This window comes from Elephas maximus, chromosome 3, assembly GCF_024166365.1.
Source record: "Elephas maximus indicus isolate mEleMax1 chromosome 3, mEleMax1 primary haplotype, whole genome shotgun sequence".
Lineage (NCBI taxonomy): Eukaryota > Metazoa > Chordata > Mammalia > Proboscidea > Elephantidae > Elephas > Elephas maximus.
Genome location: NC_064821.1, coordinates 91,043,539 through 91,066,518, shown reverse-complemented (window position 1 = coordinate 91,066,518; position 22,980 = coordinate 91,043,539). Strand labels below are relative to the sequence as shown.

The window sequence follows — 22,980 nt, the reverse complement described above, 5'->3', positions numbered from 1 at the left end:
AACACAGGGCTTGCCATGAGTCACAATCGACTTGATGGTAATAGGTTTGTTTTTTTCTGACCCTCTGATTTATTCTCTTTATGTTACCAGAATGATCTTTCTGAAACAATAAGGTGGTCCTTGGATATATTATTTCCTCTTACTCACTCACCGCACATTATCCCGTGCTTGGATACACCATGGCACCCGATTTACAGTAGTGTTCAGTGTCATTAAAGATCACCTCTACTTGCTTCTCCAGACTGATCCACTTTACACTTCTATACACCCTATGTTTCAGCCACACAGTATCTCACTCTACCACAATCATGCCACATCCTTTGACCTACTTGTCTTCCTTTGTGCTTTTCCTTCTACCTGTGAAATAATTCATTCCATTTCTCCACCCAGAAATCTATACCCACCCTTCAAAATCCAAATTAAATGTCTTATTTTCTTGGAAGCCCTTCCCAACTCCACCGGGTAAGTTTTGGCTCCTTTCTGTGGTTTCCCAAACTATTTTATTCCTGTTTCTAATTTCAGTCCTTACTGAAGCAATGTACTGCAACGATTTGCTTACTTGCCTGCCTTTTTTATTAGACTGACCTCTGCTTGGACTATAGGTGACTATAACATTTATTCCATGTGGCTGGAAAGTAGTGGCCATTCACAAAGGACGTTGCAGAAGTGAGTAGTGGAATGCAGGAAGGCCTGCATGTGGAGTCAGAATCCTGGTTCAAGGACCACTGAGTGACAAGCCTTGCCACATCACTTCACCTCTCTAGATTGGTTTTTTCATTTGTAAATGATTCAACATCCTAAGATGGTATCAAAGAATCAAATGAAATGACTGATGTGAAAGCATTCTTCAAACTATAAAATAATTGTGAGGATTTTTAAAATTATCATTTTATTACTTTTCATGGACTTCTCTTCCCAGATAAATTTGCAGTTTTATGGGGAATCCCCAAGTTTGTGAGTTGTTCCTTTGACAATTCACTCCTTTGAGTTATTTTCACATCTTTTTGTTTATGTAAGTGGTTGGAAATTGCAGGGAGGCAGAGCTTAGCCAATAAAAGGAGCTTTCTAATAGCGAGTGATCATGATCTGTCAGGAGGTAGTCAGTTCCCTATCAGTGGAGGTATGCAAGCAGAGACTCAGTACTCTGCCTGTCAGGGTGGCTGTTCAGAGAAATTCTGACCTGGCGTGAGGATGAAAGGAGAGCTGGACTGGCTGACTTCTGATATTCCTTCCTGTTCTGAGCATACGTAATTCTAAAACTTACATACAAACCATACTGAGAGATGGAGTAAGGGTTGTGTATTCCAGTATAAAGGTTCTTTTTTTCTTCTTGAAGTGAAAGTTGTATAATTTATATAAGATCTCAGTAAAAGTCTGCCATTTCTACTCTGTGAATCTAGGAGGAAGCTGAGATTTGCTGTTGAAATACGAAAGTAAACAGTAACTACTTCAATTTAAGTCTCTAGGATTTATATTTATATATAACCTTTAAAGTTCTCCCAACTTTTCACCCTGGAGAAAAGAAAAAATGACAGTAATCTTACTTACAGCTGAAAGTTTAGAGAGACACTAGTTTTAGGTTAATGGAAAACTGACACTGCCTTGCTGGGTCTTCTAGTGGTTTCCCCTTCTAAATGATGTGAATGCTCACTCTCGGAGACACAGTTACGAGTCTCACATATTAAATTGGGTGCTTTTGTGGTCCAAGCTCAATTGCAAATCACTTAAAAAACATTTCTTCATGGTATTTTTAAGAGCACTATTTATTTTTAAACACATCCTTTCAGAGTCCAAACATTACTTCTTAATGTTGTTATTGCTCATGGCAAACCTATTTCAATTCTTTGAAAGCTACTTTTTGGTATTTTTCTGTTAGCACTATTTCCACTCAAGTGTGCAGGCATGTGACCCTTTCCTTCCCTGTACACCCTCCACTACCACCTCCCACCCACCCCCGACCCAAGGAGACAAATGTGGAATCGAATCAGCAGCACACAATGTCGGTATTAGAAGGGTCTTTGTATTTCACAAGTCATGGCAAAATTAAGCTGGGGTGCAAGTCTTTTGACCCTTGATTGTGTATTTTTACCCCTGTCCCATAAGAGTGGGGTGGGTGGGGGTGGGTGCCCTGACAGGTTGCAGGGAGGTGGTTACAGCTCTGTGGTCTGGCCCTGTGGATAGGCAGTTTCCTTTCAAGTGGTTTGGTGGAGTGTCTGCCATCATCCTATAACTGAGCTACCCCCAGAGGGCTAAGACCCGGCTGAAATACATATATAGAAGAAAGATAACATCCCATCCATTTTTAAAAAACCCACTGCTGTCGAGTCAATCCTGACTCATAGTGACCCTATAGGACAGAGTAGAACTGCCCCATAGAGTTTCCAAGGAGCCTGGCGGATTCGAACTGCCGACCTCTTGGTTAAAAGCCGTAGCACCTAACCACTACGCCACCCATCCATTTATACATCAGCAAATAGAGGTTGAGAGACTAACTCGAAGGAGGAGGAGAGAGCAAGGTAAAGCTGAAAGCTTTGGCAAAGGGCTACAGGAGTGTTGTGAGGCTGATGACGGGGGCAACCTAGGCGTGAAGGATGGCGGCTATCTTCTGACATTCCTCAAGCACCTTGTGTGAGCCAGGTCCTGTGCTAGGAGGGATGGTGGATACAGAGACGATCGTGTGAATTCTGCCTTTGAGAACATGAGGTTTAACAGGAGAGGAAAAACAGACAAAAACACTAGAGTAATAAGAGGAGTAAGATGCCTTCCCAGCATTTGGGAGGGTACTGAATGGAGAGTTCAATCTTCACTGTGGGACTCAGAGGAGCTAGTGCTTCCCTTTTGACTTGTGACCTCCCATTTCCCTCTTCACCTAGCTCAGGTGTCACCTCCTCCAGGAAGCCCTGCCCTCCCCCCAGATATTCTATCTGTTATTTTCTCTGCTGCTGCTATTCCTTATGCATGTTTCTGTCTTACTTATTTCTCACTGCTGTTGCAATTGCTTTTTTTGTGTCTTTCTTATCCTCCAGACTTAAGCTCACTGAGGGCAAAGACTTGGTCTTGTTCATCTTTGTGTCATATCTCAAATACCAAACAGAGGTCTTTCCCTGAGTAGGTGTTCAGCAAACGTAGATTTGTTCACCTGGGATCTGAATATGAAGAGGGAGATAGCTGCACGAGAATTTAGAGGCAAAAGATGCTGCCTCACTTTTTATTTATCTAAGGTTGTCCTCAGCTTGGGTGGCACAAACCGTGAAGTGCTAGACTACTAACAGAAAGTCTGGCAGTTTGAACACACCAAAAGGTGCCTCAGGAGGAAGTCCTGGCAGTCTGTTTCCAGAAGGTCACAGCCTTGAAAACCCATGGTGCAGCTCTACTCTGACACAGCGGGGTTGCCATGAGTCGGAACCAGCTCAGTGGCGACTGGTTTGGTTTTGGTGTTCCCTCAGCTCATGCTTTGGTGTGACTGGCCGCTCTGAAAAGGTGATGATACTTACCTTATCTACCTACCTAGAAGTTGTAGGAATTTAATGAGAGCTCATCCTAACAGGGATTTATAACTAAGGTCTATACAGATACCGTCCTAATTATTATGTCTCTCGATTACGGCTAGGAACTAGGGAATTAACATACTCAAAATGTTATGGAGTGAATTTAACATACACTCATGCATTCCCTCATTCACTGGGTGTTTACTGAGCACCTACTAAGTACCTGAGAACTGTGCAATCCCTGGATGAACAGAGACACAATCTCTACCCTCAAAGAGCACCAGTCTATGGCAAAACAACAAGAAAAAAAAAGGTAGGAAAATAATTATAACACTAGCATGAAACTTGCTATGGTAGAGAGAAACACAGGGGCCTGTGTGGTCACAGAGGAAAGACACAAACCCAAGATGGTGGCTGAGAGAGGTGTCGGGAAGTTTGTAGGAAGAGGTGATTTCCAAGATGAGTAGGAGACAGCAAAATGCAGGAGGCATGGGGCAGGAGGTCAGGAATGGAATGAGCGTTGGAGGCAGGGGGAGCCACATGACAATGGCAAGGAATAAGGAAAGGGGGTGGTATGGATTAAATTGTGTCCCCCAAAATATGTGTTGGAATCCTGTGGATATAATCCTGTTTAGAAAACAGGATTTTCTTTTTTATGTTAATTAGATCATACCCTAGTTGGGTGGGTTCTAAATCTGATCACTTCTTAGTTATAAAAGGAACTGGTTAGACACAGACACACACAGTGAGAAGAGGAGACAGTTGATGGACGGGGACAGGTGCATCTGTAAGAATTGCTGGCAGCTACTGGAAGCTGAAATGGACAAGGAAGGACCTCCCCTAGAGCCACACCCTGAATTTCGACTTCTAGCTTCCGGAACTGTGAGAAAATAAATTTCTGCTCTTGAAAGCCACCCACTTGTGGTATTTGTGTTATGCCAGCACTAGGTAACTAAGACAGAGGGCTCGACAGAGAGACCTTTGAGGTTTTTCTGTCACCCCTTCCTGATTCCTCTGGTAGAATTAATCCCCACTACTCAGATCCTGGTGGCACAGTGTTTAAGAGCTTGGCTGCTAACCAAAAGGTCACTAGTTCAAATCCACCAGTCACTCCTTGGAAACTCTATGGAGCAGTTCTACTCTGCCCTATAGGGTCAGTATGAATCAGATTCAACTCAATGGCAACAGATTTGGTTTTTTGGTTTACTCTTTGCTCTGACTGCAGGTTGTGCTAGCTCTAAAGTAACGTTACCACATAGTGATGCCTTCTTATATGTCTATTATGGATTGAGTTGTACCCCAACCCCACCCCCGCCACCCCTCACCAAATTTATATTGAAGTCCTGGCCCCTGTACCTGTGAGTGTAATATGATACCTATTTGGAAAGAGAGTTTTTCTTTTGTTATGTTATCGAAGTCATAGCAGACTAGACTGGGTCCTAAACCTAATCCCTTCTGAGAGATGCCTTATGGAGAGAGCAGCACAGATACAGAGATACACACGGGGAGAGACAGATGCCATGTGAAGATCACCTACAAGAAAAGGAACGCCCCGGATCACCAGCAATCACCAGAAACTAGGAGAGAAACCACAAAAAGAATCTGTATTTTCAAGATGCTGATATGAACTTTTAGCCTCAGACCTGTGAGAAAATAAATTTCTGTCCATAAAAGCCACCTGTTTGTGGTATTTTTGCTCTGGCAGCCCTAGGAAGCTAAGACAGCATCCCTCTCACCCACTACTAATAGTATTAATAACTCCCATTGCCATCAAGTCAGTTCTGACTCATGGCAACTCCATGTGTGTAGAGTAGAACTTTCCCATAGGATTTTCTTGGCTGTAATCTTTATGGAAGCAGACCACCAGGCCTTTCTTCTGCTGTGCAGCTGGGTGGATTCAAACCACTAACCTTTAGGTTAGTAGTCAAGCGCAAACTGTGTCATTCAGGGACCTCAGTAGCAATAACAGCTAATATTTATTAAGTGCTCACTATGTACCAGGCACTGTTTTGAATACTTTGTGAATTAACTCATTTACTCATTTACCCCTCTCAACAACCTTATGAAGTGGCTACAAGGTTAAGCAACAAACGGATGTGAAGGTGGTGCCATGCACAAATCCACCTGGCCAAGGGCCAGGTGGGGACTAAAATCCAGCCTGGGATCTGGCTGCCACCTGTGAGACCTGGTGAGGAGCCATGTTTACCAAGAAGAAAGGGCGCCTTTTACTCACTTGCACAAAGAAGCCCTGTGGACTAGCAGTGGCCTGGCCCATATATACTCTCCACTCTAGACATTTTAAATTATTTTTTGTTCCCTGCTTATGTCATGATTCTTCCCACCTCTGCATTGCAAATATTTGGCTTCCTCTGCTTAGGATGCTTTTTCACTCATTCATTCATTTATTCATACTTTTTCTTTTTTAATTTTAATATCTAGCATGTGTCAGGTATTGTCCTAAGTGATGATTCAGTGGGAGCTTACAGCCTAGGGGACCAGATGAATATTAATGAAATAGTCGTACAAATACATCAGCATACACTCTAACAAACTCTTTGAAGGCGATGTCAGGCAGGGGACCCTGAGACTGGGTGGCAGGGTCTGGAGGCCTGATCTGCTCCGGGAGGCTGATGGGGGTGGCGAGGTGGTGACTGGGCCCAGGGGGCTTCCCTTAGGATGTGACCTTTAAGCCGAGATGTGAAGAACAATTAGGAGTTAATCCAGCAAAGAGAGTTAAGGAAGGGGAGTGGGCCCCCTTTCTGGCAATCCTACTAGATTTAACAGCACAGTCATGAGTCTTTGGGTCAGAGGAGATAGGTGTGGAGCCCAGTAGAGGCTCAGCACCATAAAGGGAGGGAAACTGAGAAAGAGGCCGAAATGGAGGAATGGGGAGACAAGGGGACTCTGAACCATCCAAGGAGGCAGGAGATTGCAGACTGAGAAGGAGACCTGTGAGAAACTCTCGTAGCAGGCTGGGAAGAGACCTAAAGCACAGGATATTTAATGTTCAATTTTAAATTGTGCTTCTGTGGTTTAAAATTCCTCCCTTTCCCGAATCTTAGGTATAATCTGTTGCACACATACTCTTTGTGTGAATGGTTTTGGGAAAAATCAGGGGAAAGAAGCTGAGTTTCCAGTAAGGTTGACGGGGAACAATGGGGAGAGAAAAGCCACACAAATTGAGACACGGTGAGGTCAAAAGACCCATGGAAACAGAAACTTGGAGGCAGCAGCAACCAAGAGGTATTCATAAAATCAGATGTATTTAGAGCTCAAAGAACTTCAACTTTATTTGCATCTAATTAAAATTAGTGATTAGTGTAAAATGATGATTTAAGGCAGCATTGGGGAGCATCTGATGACAGTGAGGGGCAGCCTAGACAGGGAGACAGAGGAAAGAGACATTCTCACTTTGTGTCTTTGGCGAGGGATGGCGTTATGGTTTCATTCTAGATATCTGATAGTTGTTTAAGCTCCAACTTAATGGGGCTCCTTCTCCCCGCTACCAGCTGACTCTCCAAGTCACTACCCAGCCAGACACAGTGCAGCATCTGTTAGAAACTTGGGGAATTTATTAATTCAACCAACATTTATTGAAAAACTTATTTTCTGGGTATAAAGTCACTTGGGACATAGTCTTTGGCCCCTGCCCCTGTGGAGTACTTAGTCTAGAAGGGAAACAAACATTGTGGTGCAATGTGATCATGCTGTGATAGAAACAGGCACAGGGGATGTGGGGACAGGACTGGGACCTTGAATAATCTTGGGAAGCAGGACACTTTTCTTGGAAGGACACTTAAGCGTGGTGTTTTCGAGTAGGTGTATGCTTGGCAGACAAAGGGAGAGGAGCAGAGGCCCAGATGCAATGGGTCCTAGGTTGTCCGTGTGCCCCTGTGTAGGGCCACCCCCTCACCAGCACTTACCCCTAACTACAGAGTAGTGTCTTGATCCCTCTTGTTTTGAACAAGTCGTGTCTTCATGACTGGACTCTAAGTTTCTCAAAGCTGTGGAGACTGTGCGTGTGTTTGTGTGTGAGAGTTGGAAGAGGCTAGATTTGAGTAGTGCCAAGGAGAGCCCCTTATCCAAGAGCTCCTTGCCAAAAATATCATCTGTCACCATGCTTAATTAAATTCCACCCTGGGTCCCACCCTGGGCCCCTCACTTCTTTGGGCCTGACGGCCACCATTGCAGAGTTGCAATGGAAGTATAAGGCCCTTCTGGATAGATTCATGCTATAAATAGATTACTAAGAAACCAAACCTGGCTCATAGCGATCCTATAGAACAGAGTAGAACTGCCCCATAGAGTTGTCAAGGAGCACCTGGTGGATTCGAACTGCCAACATTTTGTTTAGCAGCCATAGCACTTAACCACCATGCCACCAGGGTTTCCAATACATTACTGGGGATCGATTAATATCTGAGAACCAGAGTGATGAAAAAAAAAGGCAACTAAAAAGGGAGCATGGAGAAGAGGATATGGGTGAGCAAAAATATACTTGGGTTTTTGCAATTTCTTGTGACAGTTTTTCTGTACCCTCCACTTTTATAACCTCAAGACTGCACATACAATAAAAGCTACTGAATAAACTCAACAAGGGTGGAAACAGCATTTTTGAGGTAGGATGTAAGGCAATGTAATGAAAAGAGCTGGAGTCAGGAGACCCAGTGTGAGTGCCTGCTGTGTGACCCTGAGCAAACCCATGCTCTCTCTGGGCCTCCATTTCTTCACTTGTCAAGGGCAGATGTTGAATTAAATGCTCTTCAGGGGCTCTTGCAGTCTCAGTGGCTGTGGTCTCCAGTTTGAAAAGCAGGGTGGGAGGAGAGTGTCTTGTCTGTCTTGCTGGCTGGGCTTGGGCTGTGTTTAATCCGTCTTTGCTGAAGCCAGGCCGAGCCAGGCTCTGGTGTCATGCAAAATAGCCCCAGAGGAAGACATTGATGGTCAGCAAGAGGATGGCATTGATGTTACAGACGCTTCTCCAGAGCGGCTCCTCCTTGATGCTGGTCAGCTTCTGCTCCAGCGCAGCCTTGTCTGCCTGGCTCAGAGTCTGCTCTGGGGCCCTGGAGAGCCCACAGAACCAGCTCCAGAGCAGCTTCCCCCAGGACCTATGTGGGGCTAGAGGGACAAAAGCCAGAGGGGAAGGGGAATAGGAGGGGAGAGACAAGGAAGGTTTGAGGAAAGGGATGTGGTAAGAGAGTAGGGGAGGGAGAAAGAAGGTGAGAAACCAAAGCTAAGAGATGGGATGGGGATGTTCAACAAAAGGGACAGGAGATCAACTGACTTGGCCCTTTCTGCAAAGCACGATCTGATGCTGAGCTGGGACTCTAGACTGAGCTCTGACAGCAGGCATGGCCTGAGCTCTGCCCCTGGCCACAGCATCCAGCCACATAGCAAGGGCTTATTGTTGCGGGTGGGGGTGGGGGGGGTGTGTTAGCCAGCAAAGACGATACCAGGAAACCTGGGAGCGGATTCCGACTCCTGGTGGCCCCCTGTGTTTAGGAGCAGAACTCTGCTCTGTGTGGTTTTCAGTGGCTGATATTTGGGACGTATGTCACCAGGGCTTTCTTCTGAGGGGCCTCTGGGTGGACTCAAACTACCAACCTTTCAGTTAGCAGCCAATCACATTACTGGTTTGCATTACCCAGGGACTCCAGGCCCCAAATGGGGACAGAGGGGGAGAGCATCATCTCTACCCAGGAAGGAGGAAGCATTTAAACCAAACAGACTGATAGACCTGTTGATGCAAAGGGCATAGGGCAGGAAGCCAGAGTACCCACAATTCAGGCCCGGCTCTGCCACCGGCTGACTGTTGAGGTCATATGCAAACCGCTCAACTTCTCTGAGCTGCAGGTGCCTCTCTCTCAAAAGGGTCAGTGTCATATGCCCTGTTCTTCTCTGGGTTGTTTTGATCACAAGTGAAAATGGAGATTTGATAGTGCTTTGATGAGTTACAGTGCCGGAGCAGTGGGAAGAGGTTCTGGGGAAGAAATGTTCTCAGTGTGGACAAAAGATGCTCTAGCAGCACAGCACAGGATGCTCCCCACTGCAGGGAGAGGTCTCGCTCTCAGGATAAAAGGCAGCGCATTAATTAAAAATGCAGCTTAAAAGAAGTAACAAAGAAAGTAAATATTTGTAAAATGTCTTTCTTGAATTAGCAGACAGCATATTAAAAATCAAGTTAATCTAAGGAAACTTTCATTGAAGTTGAAGATAACGCATTAGAAACGCTTTGTCTTAATGGTTTGGAACTTGGTACTTAGTAAGTTTAATGCAGCCTCAAGGTGTCAGGGAGTCAAAGACCCTGAATATCACTGAGTCTGGCTCTCTCATCATAAAAAACCAAAAAAACCCAAACCCACTGCCGCCGAGTCGATTCTGACTCATAGCGACCCTATAAGGACAGAGTAGAACTGCCTGATAGAGTTTCCAAGGAGTGCCTCGCGGATTCAAACTGCCGACCTCTTGGTTAGCGGCTGTAGCACTTAGGCACTACGCCACCAGGGTTTCCGCCTCATTATAAAAAAAAAAAGAGGACAAAAAGACTCCTTTTTTCAAGGGACTTGCTTGAGGTCACATAGGCAGTTAACTGCAGAGCTGCACCAAGAAAAATAATAAGAGCTCAGCATTGTGTTTGTGCCAGATTTCACCATTTTACAGGTTAGTCCAAACAGCCTCTCTTTTGCTTCTCCAGACAACCCTCTGAGGCAGACGAGGCACAGGGCTTCATGTGCGAAGTCTGACGCCCAGAGAGCTTGAGTCACTCAAGTAGTTCTCAATGAGAATATATCAAAAAAATCCATGTGATTTGACTAAAACCTGGAATGTGTATACTTCTTATGGATACACTCTGTTGTCATTTAGCTTTTTAAAACTTTGTTTTCAGGACACAGAAATAAACTGCCTTCTTGCTTTTTAACCTAAGGACAACACAAATAAGTCTATTTCTGTCTCTGGACCTTTTGAGAGAATGTTATGAATTGGTTTGTGCCCCCCAAAAAGATAGGTTGAAGTCCTAACCTGTGGTCTGTGTGCTTCAAATGCTTCCTACCTGTGGATGTGGCCTTATTTACAAATAAGGTCTTTGCAGATGTAATGTCAACATGAGGCCATATTGGAGTAGAAAGGGCCCTCATCCAATATGACTGGTGTCCTTATAAAATGAGTAGAAGGGACACAGAGACAGGGAGGGAAGGTACGCTTGTGAAGATGGACACAGAGACTGTAGTTAAGCCACCATAAACCGAGGAACACCTGGGGCTACCAAAAAGAGACAGGGCGGTGTTCTCCTAGAGCTTTGGAAGAGAGCACGGCCCCACTGAGAGCCCAAATTCAGACTTCTGGTCTCTAGAGCTGTGAGAGGATATGCTTCTATTGTTTTAAACCATCTAGTTTGTGATGCTTTATTACAGCAGCCTTAGGGAAGTCACGCGGAGGTGGCTGCTTCTTTCCTATTACTGAATTTCCCTGCCGCAGGAAGTAGCTTTTTGCACATAACAGCATTAGTGTCCCTCCTACCTTTAACTGCTTCTTCGAGGGCTTGATGGAGGTAGTGGTGGTGTCTTGGTTACCTAGTGCCGCCTTAACAAAAATACTACCAATGGGTGACTTTGAAGAACAGACATTTGTTTTCTCACAGTTGAGGGGGCTAGGAATCTAAATTCAGAGTGGTGGCTCTAGGGGAAGATCATTCTTTGCCTCTTTCAGCTTCCAGTAGCTGCCTCCGTTCTTGATCTTCCTGGGTTTGTAGATGTGCCTGACCTCCCCTGTGTGTCTCTGTGTCTCTATGCTGCTCTGTTTGTAAGACACCTCTCAGTAGGGATTAGGTTTACAGACTACCCCACTTTCATTAACATGAACTCATTAACATAACAAAAGAAAACTCCTATTTTCAAACAAGTCATATTTACAGGCACAGGGGTTAGGATTTCAACATGTTTTAGTCTATAACTGGGGTGTCTTCTCATCGGACTTCTCAGTTCTCAGCTGCCTCCTTTGTCCCTTTTGGGAGCAAGCTGTATACAGAGAGGGAGCAGGAATTCCTCCTGCTTCTCCAGGGGCAGACTCTGCCCCTTGCATTGGCGAGCAAGCTAAAGAGGGTAAATCTGTCTAATCCTCGGGTTCAGTTGTGGGAAGTACAGCTGGCTTCTTCTTCTTTCCCTTTGGAGTCACCTTCTTAGCCTCTTCCCCTCCCTCTCTCCTTCTTGTCTTAGTAGCTGCCTCACCTACAAAGAGCTTGTGCTCTCAGATTGCTTTCTTCCATGCTGTATGTTTTATAGGGATCAGGGCCCTGTCCTTGTGATGATGGGGGGAGAAGCAGTTTTGAGACCCCAGCGTTTGGTGTATAGACCACAAACCTTGAGAAAGAGACAAGGAACAACATCTTGCAAAGGAAAATACACCTGAACTAGTTGGGGCAACTGATGAGACCAGGGAGGACGATTTGAGATTTGGTGGTGCTTTCTGAAGTGAGTTTATGTGGGTTTTGACCTGGGAGGTTTGTAAAGTATTACATTCCACGTTATAGATAGGTGTTTACAGTAGGCCATTGGCTTTTAATGGCTGCAGCTTGGGCAAGAAACTTTGAGCCTTAGACCATGTGATATTAGGGCCTTGATGGGACTCTGGATGTTATGATGTCATTAACTCTAGGCAAATGGCCATTTCTCTAGACCCGGGACCTTAAGCAAAGGTGATGGACCTCAAGAAAGGTGGGAGCTTCTCAGACCTCAGGGAAGGCTTAGGGCCCCTAGAACTTTGGCAAAGTTATGCGAACTGAGTGGTCTGGCTCTGCCAGCATATGGGTCTAGCAAGCAAACTGATCTGAGGAAAGGCGTGGGCCTATGCAGGTTCAGGCAGCCTCAGGGTGCAGATGGCAACGTGACATTGAACTATGCCTAGAAAAAGGTCAGCAGATGCCATGGAAGTTGAGTGATTATATGTAGCTGAGGAAAAATTTCATTTAACCAAGAGAGACATTCTTTTCACAGCCCTTATAAGAATATATGTAGCTTTTAAAATACAAACCAGGTAAGATCCATGTGTCACAGAGCACTTCTACAACGATTCTGGCTTCCAATGGCTAATGTCAGCCTAGATGGCAGATTAGAACAGCTGCCCCAAATTCTACCTTCAGTCAAGGTGAAGGAAGGCACAATGGGGAAGCTAGCCTTGAATTCCTGCAGCCAGTCCACAAGCTCAGGAGTATGTCCCAACTCTATCCCTGGACTCAAATTGGCTCTGAATTGGTTAATTTCACACAAAGGACACAGCTGCTTTAGGAAGTGGGTTTCTTAGACCTAATTCCAGAGCAAGAGGCAGTAGAAGCAGTTACTGGGCCATGAGAGCAGAAACGCCTGATCGAGAAGGTAGACACTATGGTGCTACATAGAGCTCACACTCAGTTCAGTGATGGGTGGCAGACTCATGGGGGTCAAAATCCAAACCAAAAACCAAACCTGTTACTACTGAGTCAATTTCAACTCACAGCGACCCTATAGGACAGACTAGAACTGCCCCATAGGGTTTCCAAGGCTGTAATCTTTACAGAAGCAGACCGCCACATCTTTCTCCCACAGAGAGGCTGGTGGGTTTGAACTGATAACCTTTTGGTTAGCAGCCAAGCATTGTAACCTCTATTCCACAAGAGGTCAAGGGAGTATAAATTAAATGTCAGTCAATGTGGAAAAGAAAAGCACTTTAGATGAGGCCGACGGCTGGGCCGTTCTCCACTGTAAATGTCTAAACTTCCATGAAGCAGCAACGTCTCAGTTGTCACTCTCCCAGGAGGTGACAGCACGCAGAAGTAGATTCCTTCTCTCCCTAGATATGGTGAACGTGTCATGCCAAAATTAACCCCTTGCTTAGAGATGTGTCAATTGAGTTTAAATTTCCAGGTCATAGATTCAGGGACCGGGCATCAATAAACTAACTGGCGTCTCAATGAGCTGAAACCTAGACAACTTTCTCCGAGTTCTCCTACCCTCAATTATCACTGGGTCTCTGCTACAGCCATACTAGATTTGGGGAATATAATTTTGTCTGGAATAACTGCTTTAGGTGCTAGGGTTTGCTTATTTCATAATTCAATTGATAACCTCTTAACTTGCTAGGATTATTCCATGTTTGACACACTAGAGGCAGGGTATAGAGCAAAGACAGTTTCTGAGACCCTGAGGGAACTATGCCTGAGCCAAAGGGAGAGAGCGGCTGCCAATTCCACCCAGGCACTGATACCCCCTCTCACTGAGGCAGGAAATAAATTTAGAGTTTAAATGTCATTGAATTTTTAACTCTCAAGAGCAAAAGAAATTGCTTTTAGGCTTTAACCTACAAACTTATTTAATTTTTTGGACTTTAATTTCTCCTTGAGAATTTCACAGTTTGGGAAATTTCTGTAATGTTATTATATACCATCAGAATATCTTATAAAAAAAAAGTTGTTATTTAATCTCACTGCAGAAAGGTTATAGCTGCATTATGTCTAAAACAGTTATATTATTGTGTCTTACAATAACTTTTAACCTTAGGTAGGAGTGGCCTTGAAGCAAATTCAGTTAATGTACTACACTGACTCATTTCAGAGCCTCAAAGAGGCAAAATCTGTATGGACCATCAGCAACTCCAGGAGGATGACCATAAGAGTGGTGGTGGTTTTGCAGGAACCTCACAAAGATGGACAGAACTGTACGTTCCCTGAAGGGCAGCCATACCTTTGTGTGACTATAGGCAGAATGGTTAAGCCCAATAGTAAATAAATAAAAAATAAAATAAATAACATTAAGAGAATTGGGGGAATGAGCAATGGGGGGGGGCTGTTTTTCTTTCCATGTGGAAGGAACTCAACTAGTGTCACACTCTTTGCTCTTTCCTGCCCTTATACACATTCAACCCAGGGGAGGCGAGGGACTTCCCTGTTGGCAGATTTGAGAGAGTTAAATGGCACATGCTTGGTTCAGGTCCTCCTTCCTTTTTCTTGGCATTGCAATGCTCACAGGGGGGCAGACACTCTGCCCTTGTTCAGATCTGCTGGTGACTGGATGGTACCTCTGTCTAAAGCTGGGGTTTGGAATTAGGAAGTACATCTCCCCATGGATAGAAAACGAGTCTTTTCACCTACACTTTATAATTAATGAGGGCAATACATTGGATCTCATCTGCCTTACTCATTTGTCCCATTTCTCAACTAATTCAGTAGCCATGTGGCAAGGGGTCCCCAGGACATGGTGTCTGTCCCATTGCTCCCTGTGATTGTCACCAACCCCCAACATGCCCTCACCCTACCTCCAGGCTGCTCTTGGTACTGATTAGAGTTCTCTAATGTTCCACCTCCTGCAGGACCCTCCCAGGATGACCTCTGTGACATCTCTGGGGTGCTCTCATGGGCCTCCTTTTCCAGCTCAGGGGGAGGGCAGTTTCGTGTCCACCATGTTAGGCAAGCCAGCTAGAGTGAAAGAAAATACTGTCTTGAGTCAGTTGCCTTTGGAGAGAAGTCCTGCGGAAAAAGAGAGCTTCATTCATGGGAGCCATCAGAGCAACCTGGGAGTCGGGAGGCCTGGGTACTAGCCCTGACTGCCCCTTTCTTCTAAAATTATCCTTCCCTGAGCACCCACTCTACACCAGGGTTGTGCTGGGTGCTGCATACAGACATTAGTCAGACACAACCTGACGTCATGGAGATCACAGACTAACAAAGGAGTGCAAGGCTGGACAGAGAGGCAGATGCCCAATAATAAAGGGCTTTGAAGGCCAGGCTGAGGAGTTGATACTTTTATTAATATTTTTTTAATTGCAGGCCATTGAGAATCACTGCGGACTTTAGGCAAAAAGAAGGGAGTATAAGCTCTGGGATTTAGAAAGATCTCTCAGAGTGAATTAAATGGATGTTGTGAAAGTGAGATTGGAAATAACGAGGGCCTGAAGAAATGGATAGGAGGGAGCAGTCTGAAGGAATATCAAACCAAAACAAATCCATTGCTGTTAAGTCAATTTCGAATCATAGCAACGCTATATGGGACAGAGTAGAGCTGCCCCATAAGGATTCCAGGGACAATGTCGGGTGAGAAGAGTTACAGACCATAGTTAGGTTCCTAAGTAACAATAATGTTTAAGGAGTAGGAAGTAAAGCCCCTGAAGAAGGCAGAAGAGTGATCAGAAATACGGGGGGGGGGGGGGTGGAAGGGAGGGGAAGGGAATGAAACAGATCCTGGAATTGAAGAGAGGAGAGAGATTCAGGAAACAGGAAGTTATGAGTAATGTCTAGCTCTCAAAATTCACTTGAGGTAACGATAGATAGATAACCACTGATTTTAGCAACAAGAAGTTGTTGGTGACCTCGATGAGAGCAATTTCAGTGGAATGGTGGGGACAACAGCCAGATGTCAGTGGGCTGAGAAGTTTAACGAAAGGTGGGAAGTGGAGGCGGTAACTGGAGACCATTCTTTCCAAAAGTTTGCTATTGAAGGAAGGAGAAGGGGTAGCGGTGGCTAGAGATGAGCCTATGATTCAGGAAAGGATTTTAAACTGGGAAAGACTTCAGCGTGGGGAGTGCAGAAGCAGACAGTGGAGGAGAAGTTAGAGATTCCACACCTGGAAGAGATCATTTATGGCATGAGCCTCTGGAGAAGTCAGCCTCTTTTGGTTCGTATGTGAATTGGGGACAACGTTTGTCCTGCTTGTTTGTATCAGTGAATGAAACCAAGGATATAAAGTCATTTTATAAACTCTAAGGCACCATACATGTAAGGGGTATTATTAATGATTTCCCTCAAATATTTCAGGGCCCAACTTTTGTCATGGGTTCTAAGATTTCAAAATACTGGGCGTCAATATCCAAGGACTAGTAAATCAGTCAGGAAGGAGAGGCAAGGATTTTGGATTGAGCTCTTAATCTGGTGGACTTCCTGTTTCTTCTTTCATATACTTGCTTTTTGACCATTCAACAAATCTGTACTCATTTTTCAAGGTCGAACGCAAGGTGACCTTGTTGGTAAACTGTCCCTTGTATCCACCCCCAGGTGAGGACATCCTCTCTGTCTGTGCTTGTCCCTCCCTGTGAGCCTAGTTCTTCTGCACTTTCCTCTTTGTATCATAATCGTTTGTATCTGTTATCCTCTGTGAACAGTCAATGGCAGGGACCATTCATCTTTGCAGATTCAGCACATCGGTACAATGCCTGGTACTTAGTAGGTGCTCCCTGAGTAATTTTGAATGGAATGAATTTCTTTTCACTTCGGAATTAACAGCCCAGTGAGACCTTCCCCCCACCCACCCCCAGGATATCTGTACGGCAACAGGGGAGACCGTAACACAATGGCATAAAACTCAATGGTGGAATTACAGACACTAGAGTTGGGGGGAATTTCTTTGGGGCCTCATTGTGAGCAATCCACTTGCCTTTTCCTCAGGGATCGGGGTTGTACAGAGGCTGATAGTGGTGATGACGATGGCAGTGAGCCCACAGAGGAGGAGTGCAAAGTAGAGGTAGTGGAAGTCCTTGAGCACGGCTGGTCTCCAGTCCACCTCCCCACAGGCTGGGGCTGGGTAGACAAAATCTAGGATCATGCGCAGAAGCCCCACTCCCAGGCCAAACAGGAGGCCCCAGAAGGCTCCCTATGGAGAGAGGGCAGGGTGAGAACCAGGGGGAGATCCAAGGAAGCAAAAGCCACTCTGCCCCCAAATATGCCTCCCACTGGCTGACTACAGTGTTTGGTGAGTCTGTCCTAGTGAGTTCCCCATAATTCTGAGGCTTTGTGCCTTAAAGGCAGGCAGCGTGGTATATTGAAAAGGGCAGGGGCTCCAGAGTCAGACAGACTAGGATTTGGATCCTCCTTCCATTTTGTGATAACTCTGAATCAGTTACTCAGCCTCACTGGCGTGGAGCTTTTCCATGCACTAGATGGCAATTATAAGATAAATTAATAAGCACTTAGTAATAGACACTCAATATTCAACTAGAATGGTATAAAATTTTGTAATAAGCAAAGACAACCAGAATCCCTCTTTCTAACTTTCAGTTTTGATAAATGAGAAATTAGAAAAGAGATCTCCCTTTTCTTTCTCCTTGGTATTTTTTCCCGCTATTTGCCTGCCTGCTTTCATCTATCTATCTATCTATCTATCTATCTATCTATCTATCTGTCTATCTGTCTATCTGTCTATCTGTCTATCTGTCTATCTGTCTATCTGTCTATCTGTCTATCTGTCTATCTGTCTATCTGTCTGTCTGTCTGTCTGTCTGTCTGTCTGTCTGTCTGTCTGTCTGTCTGTCTGTCTGTCTGTCTCTCTCTCTGTCTATCATCTATCTGCCTGCCTGCCTGCCTGTCTATCTACCTGTCTGTCTGTCTATCAAAGCTCTGGTACCTCCCTCATTTATCTTCTTCATAGCATCTTTTGTTTCCAGTATGTGAGACTCAGAGGACTTGCATTTTCAAAAATGGGATGCTAATCCTGATTTCAAAAACTGTGGAATGAGCAGAAACATCCAGAATTCAGCTGGGTCCTGCTGTGCACCATGATTCTCAGCAAGATTGTTATTGTTATTAGGTGTTGTCCCGTCGATTTTCAACTAATAGTGACCCCACTTGCCAGAGTAAAGCTGCCCCATATGGTTTTCCAGGCTGCAATCTTTACAGAAGCAGATTGCCAGGTCTTTCTCCTGCAGAACCACTGTATGGGTTTGAACTGCCAACCTTTTGATTAGAAGCCAAAGCTCTTAACCTTTGTGATTATGCCACTAAGACTCCTATCAGCAAGATTAGACACCAAGCTTAAGTATGCTGTGGGAGAGGAGTTTCTGTGATCTCTTTTGTGATGACCTTGAGCTCTCACATTGCTCTTGTGGAGTCTTGTCCACAGAGTCCCTTTAACTCCCCAACATAGGACAGATTTGTTGCTGTTGTTAGGTGTCATCAAGTCAGTTCCAACTGATAGTGACCCTACATACTACAGAATGAAACACTGCCCGGTCCTGCACCATCATGAAAATCGTTGCTATGCTTGAGCCCATTTTTGCAACCACTGTGTCAATCCATCCTGTTGAGGGTCTTACTCTTTTTCGCTGACCCTCTACTTTATCAAGCATGATGTCCTTCTCCAGGGACTGGTCCCTTCTGATAGCATACCCAAAGTACATGAGACAAAGTCTTGTCATCCTTACTTCTAAAGAGCATTCTGGCTATACTTCTTCCAAGACAGATTTGTTCGTTCTCCTAGCAGTCCACGATATATTCAATATTCTTCCCAATACCGTAATTCAAAGGCATCAATTCTTCTTCTGTCTTCCTTATTCACTTGTCTAGCTTTTGTATGCATATGAGGTAATTGAAAGTACCATGGCTTGGGTCAGGCGCACCTTAGTCCTCAAGGTGACATCTTTGCTTTTTAGCACTTTGAAGAGGTCTTTTGCAGAAGATTTGCCCAGGGTAATACATCTTTTGATTTCTTGACTACTGCTTCCATGGATGTTGATTGTGGGTCCAAGTAAGATGAAATCCTTGACAAATTTGTTATAATGTGGTGGCCTTTGTGTTGCTGTCATGCAGGAAACTATGCCACCAGGGCATTTCAAATACCAGCAGGGTCACCCATTGTGGACAGGTTTCAGCAAAGCTTCCAGGCTAAGACAGTCTAGGAAGAAGAACCTGGTGATGGATGTACTTACAAAAGAACAATTGGCCAGTGGAAACCTTATGTACAGCAGCATAACAACAGATTTAGGCCTGTCTTTTCTGGTCTAACCTAAGGAGTTGCCAAAGTTACAGTTCTGGTGCCTCTAGCTTCCTCCCAGGCTTCTTGTTGGGCTTCATTGAAGTTACGTGAAGGACATGTGTGCAGACACCCTGTGCTGCGTACTCTGTCTTCATGATTGCTGTCATTGCTCTTGTTTTACTTACACGTAGACCCTTATAGTGTTAGAGATGGAATAGACCCTAGAGGTCTTCCACTTTGTTTGGGGCCTTCAAACACACTGTTCCTCATATCTGGAATTTCTATCTCCCCACCCCCATTAACCCTTCAAATCTCAGCTCAGGTGTCACTGCACTCAGGAAGGCTTCCCTGACCCCCTCGCAGGCATTCCATAGGTTCGGTGCTCCTGCTATTTATTCTCACACCAGCCGCTATATTTTATTATTATTGCTTATTCAATATCTCTCTTCCCTGCCAGCCACTGATGCCAGGCCTATGTTAGCCTTGTAAACCCTTGCATCCTCAGAGCCTCCAAGAGGGGATTGGCCAATGTTTGTTGAGTGAATGAATCGTCTATCCCTGGTGCTAAGTTTGAAGAGATAGAAGATTAGAGGAGGCAGTTGGTTTGCCTGAGGTCACACAGACCAAGTTATGGACAGATCAGCTTCCCAGCCCTCTGCTGTACTGGGAGAGGCGGGTGTGATGCTGCACTCACAGGTTCTGTGACCCTCTTGCAGAAGATGGCCAGTAGAAAGAGGGAGGTGATGGGCGGGGCCAGGTAGCTGGTGACAGACTGGATGTAGTCGAAGAGCTGCCCGCTGTTGGAGCTTTGAATGATGGGGATCCAGAGGATGCTGATGACGACCAGGAATACCACAAACGCTCTGCGGGGAGGGCACAAGTCTCTGTGAGGAGCAGTTAGGGTGGCATGGCATGGGCTGGGTGAAGGTGATGCCCAGGACACTGGGAAGGGAGGGGGAGGGGAAATGCACAGTCACTGAATCAGAGACTGTTAGAAGCTTGGAATCCCAAGTGCTATGACTCTGGAAATTTAGACCATCAAAATCCCAGAATATCAGAGTCTAAGAAACCCAGAATTCTAACACCTCAGCAATTTTGAACTGGAAGCCTTCAAGGTCATGCAAGTCACCTACTCTTCAGGGGATATTATGAATTGAATTGTGTTCCCCAAAAATGTCAACTTGGCTAGGCCATGATTCCCAGTATTGTGTGGTTGTCCACCATTTTGTGATTTGATGTGATTTTCCTATGTGTTGTAAATCCTATCTCTATGATGTTAATGAACCAGGATTAGAGGCAGTTATGTTAATGAGGCAGGACTCCATCTACAAGATTAGGTTGTATCTTGAGTCAATCTCTTTTGAGATATAAAAGAGAGAATCCAGCAGAGAGGAGAGGGACCTCCTACCACCAAGAAAGCAGAGCCGGGAACAGAAGTCATCCTTTGGACTGGGGTCCCTGTGCTGAGAAGCTCCTAGACCAGGGAAAGATTGAAGACAAGGACCTTCCCCCAGAACCGATACAGAAAGAAAGCCTTCCCCTGGAGCTGGTGGCCTGAGTTCAGACTTCTAGCTTTCTAATCTGTGAGAGAATAAATTTCTCTTTGTTAAAGCCATCCACTTTTGGTATTTCTGATATAGCAGCACTAGACAACTAAGTGAAGTCAGTGCCTTCTACCTCTCCCTCCGTAAATAGCCTTCTGGTCATTTCTTGGAAATGCATTTCCTCCTCGTTGGTGTCCAAACCCTGTCCAGGACAACCTACTTCTCCAGGGGTCTCCTCCCTCCTCTAGGGTCCTCTAGCTCTGAACCTTTATCCCTTACTTTGGCATTGGGATCAGGGCAGGAAATCCACCTTCCCCAACTCCTGACTCCTGTTCAACTGATCCTGGCTCATGTCTAAGTCTGTGTTCTTGCAGATGTGTGAACAAGATGAAGAAAAACGCTTCTTGGCTGTGTTGGGCACAATAATGTGTATGGACAGTAGATGGCGCCCAAACCCCAGTGATGGGTGAAAAAAGTGGCTACAAAACTCAGCAGTTAGGGTGCACAGAGATACAGGGACACTTCTTTACACCTGTCATCTCCTCTCTTCTTCCTCCCTCTGCTGGGCTCCACTGAGAGCAGCAGCTACCCAAGTGGCCTCGCTGCTGCTCATCTCCTCTTTGCGCAACCATTGCCTCACTTAGGTCCTGCCATGGGTCAGCCCTGCACATGGGGCTGGGGACTAACAGATGGGTAGACAGAGGAATTCATTGGGCAGACACAGGTAGAAGGCATCCTGGTGGAAGGAATAGTAAGAGCAAAGACAAGGAGATGTAAAAGAACAAGATAGCTGAACTCCATTACCCACCTAGCAAGGAGGAGGAGGGAGAATAGCACTTTAGTTTAAATCACAGGGCAAAGATTTCAGAAAGGGCCCCTTAACCCTATGTTAGTTACAACTCCCCCCCCCACCCCCAGCTTATAGAGAAAAAGAAGAATTAACCACCAAGTTATATTTTCAAAAGTGTAACACTGATAGCCACAAGATAAAGTTAAAATCCTTTAGCTGGGTGTTCAAGGCTTTGCATCACATAGAGACAATGTTCCTATGACTAGCTCCGTCAATGCATGCACCTCACCGCATTACCTGTGTTTCTGTCTTTCTCATTAGACTGTGAACACCCTGAGCGCAGGGCCACATGACTTATCCTTGTCCCCAGCACGAGAATATGATGCATGGAGGATGCTCAGGGTGAGTCTGATGGATCACATTAATAGCACTTCTGTTATCCTGGGATGACAGCTTGAGTTGTCCGAAAGACCTTGGAAATAAGATGCTAACCTTTCTCCCACTTGCATAGTACACCTTTTATTTCTTAAGCACTTTCTTGCTCTCACTCATTTTCCCTGCTGACCAATCCCAGGAGGAAGTTAAACAGGCAGGAAAGAGCCTTTTCTCCCCATTTTCCTGGAGGGGTGAGTGTGATCCAGAGTTGGGGAGAGAGTTACCTGAGATCACATGGAAAGGTGGTGCCCTGATTCAAGCCCAGGACCCAGACAAGCGACATCCCCTCCAAAGAAACCCAGGACAGGCAGGAGATGGGAAAAAGGAAAGGAGAGAGGGGGGCTCTGCCTACAGGAAGGAGGCGTTCTGGAAGGACGGGCCAGCTCACCTGCCCACCACCATCAGCTCCTGCTCTGTGGCCTTCTTGCGGAGGCGCTGCCAGATGTCAATGGCAAACAGGGTGCTGCTGCTGTTGAAGATGGAGGTGAGTGAGCTCATGAGGGCAGCCATGATCACGGCAATCATCAGGCCCCGCAGGCCTGGGGAGAGACAAGGTATTTGTGGACTGCTGGACCGTTCTGCCAGGGGCCATGCAGACTACAGCATCAAGCAGAGTCAGGGGTTTGGGGGTGTAGGTGGGATAGTGAAGGCATCGGATGCAGTTCCCATCCGGGACAGATATGGAATCCAGGAGGTCCACAGAATTAGAGGCAAGGGGCCTGGGCCAGGCTAAGCTATGACTCTGTCTTGTTTTAGGGCCTTGGGTGAGTCATCTACCTGCCCTGAGCCTCGGTTGCCTCATCTATACCATTAAGGCGTGTATGAGACTGGGTGGTCTTTAAGGTTCTCTGCAGCTTTGACATCTCAATCTGGTCTCAAGTTGTAGACACTCTGGGTTAGCGGGTCCTTGGGCAAGGGGCGATTGGTAATAACTTGAGTCTTTTGTACCTTCTCCATTGACACTGTGGTGCAGGATAAAGCCCTGGCCTGGGAGGCAGGAGCCCTGGGTTTGTTTCCT

The 22,980-nt window shown here is 45.5% G+C and overlaps 1 protein-coding gene across 5 annotated transcripts in view; it reads right to left on the bottom strand.

The window, feature by feature from the left end:
• Nucleotides 1-6,809: 6,809 nt before the first annotated feature.
• SLC5A9 (solute carrier family 5 member 9) overlaps nucleotides 6,810-22,980 on the bottom strand; it is a 39,297-nt gene continuing 23,126 nt past the window's right edge. For all 5 annotated transcript variants that reach the window (XM_049879228.1, XM_049879231.1, XM_049879230.1 and 2 more), the window contains 5 exons: nucleotides 22,351-22,501; nucleotides 19,888-20,056; nucleotides 16,881-17,096; nucleotides 14,769-14,928; nucleotides 6,810-8,603 (listed from right to left, as the gene is read on the bottom strand). In XM_049879228.1, the coding sequence (XP_049735185.1) occupies nucleotides 8,395-8,603; nucleotides 14,769-14,928; nucleotides 16,881-17,096; nucleotides 19,888-20,056; nucleotides 22,351-22,501 (905 nt within the window). In that variant the 3' untranslated portion in view covers nucleotides 6,810-8,394. The remainder of the gene's footprint in view (nucleotides 8,604-14,768; nucleotides 14,929-16,880; nucleotides 17,097-19,887; nucleotides 20,057-22,350; nucleotides 22,502-22,980) is intronic.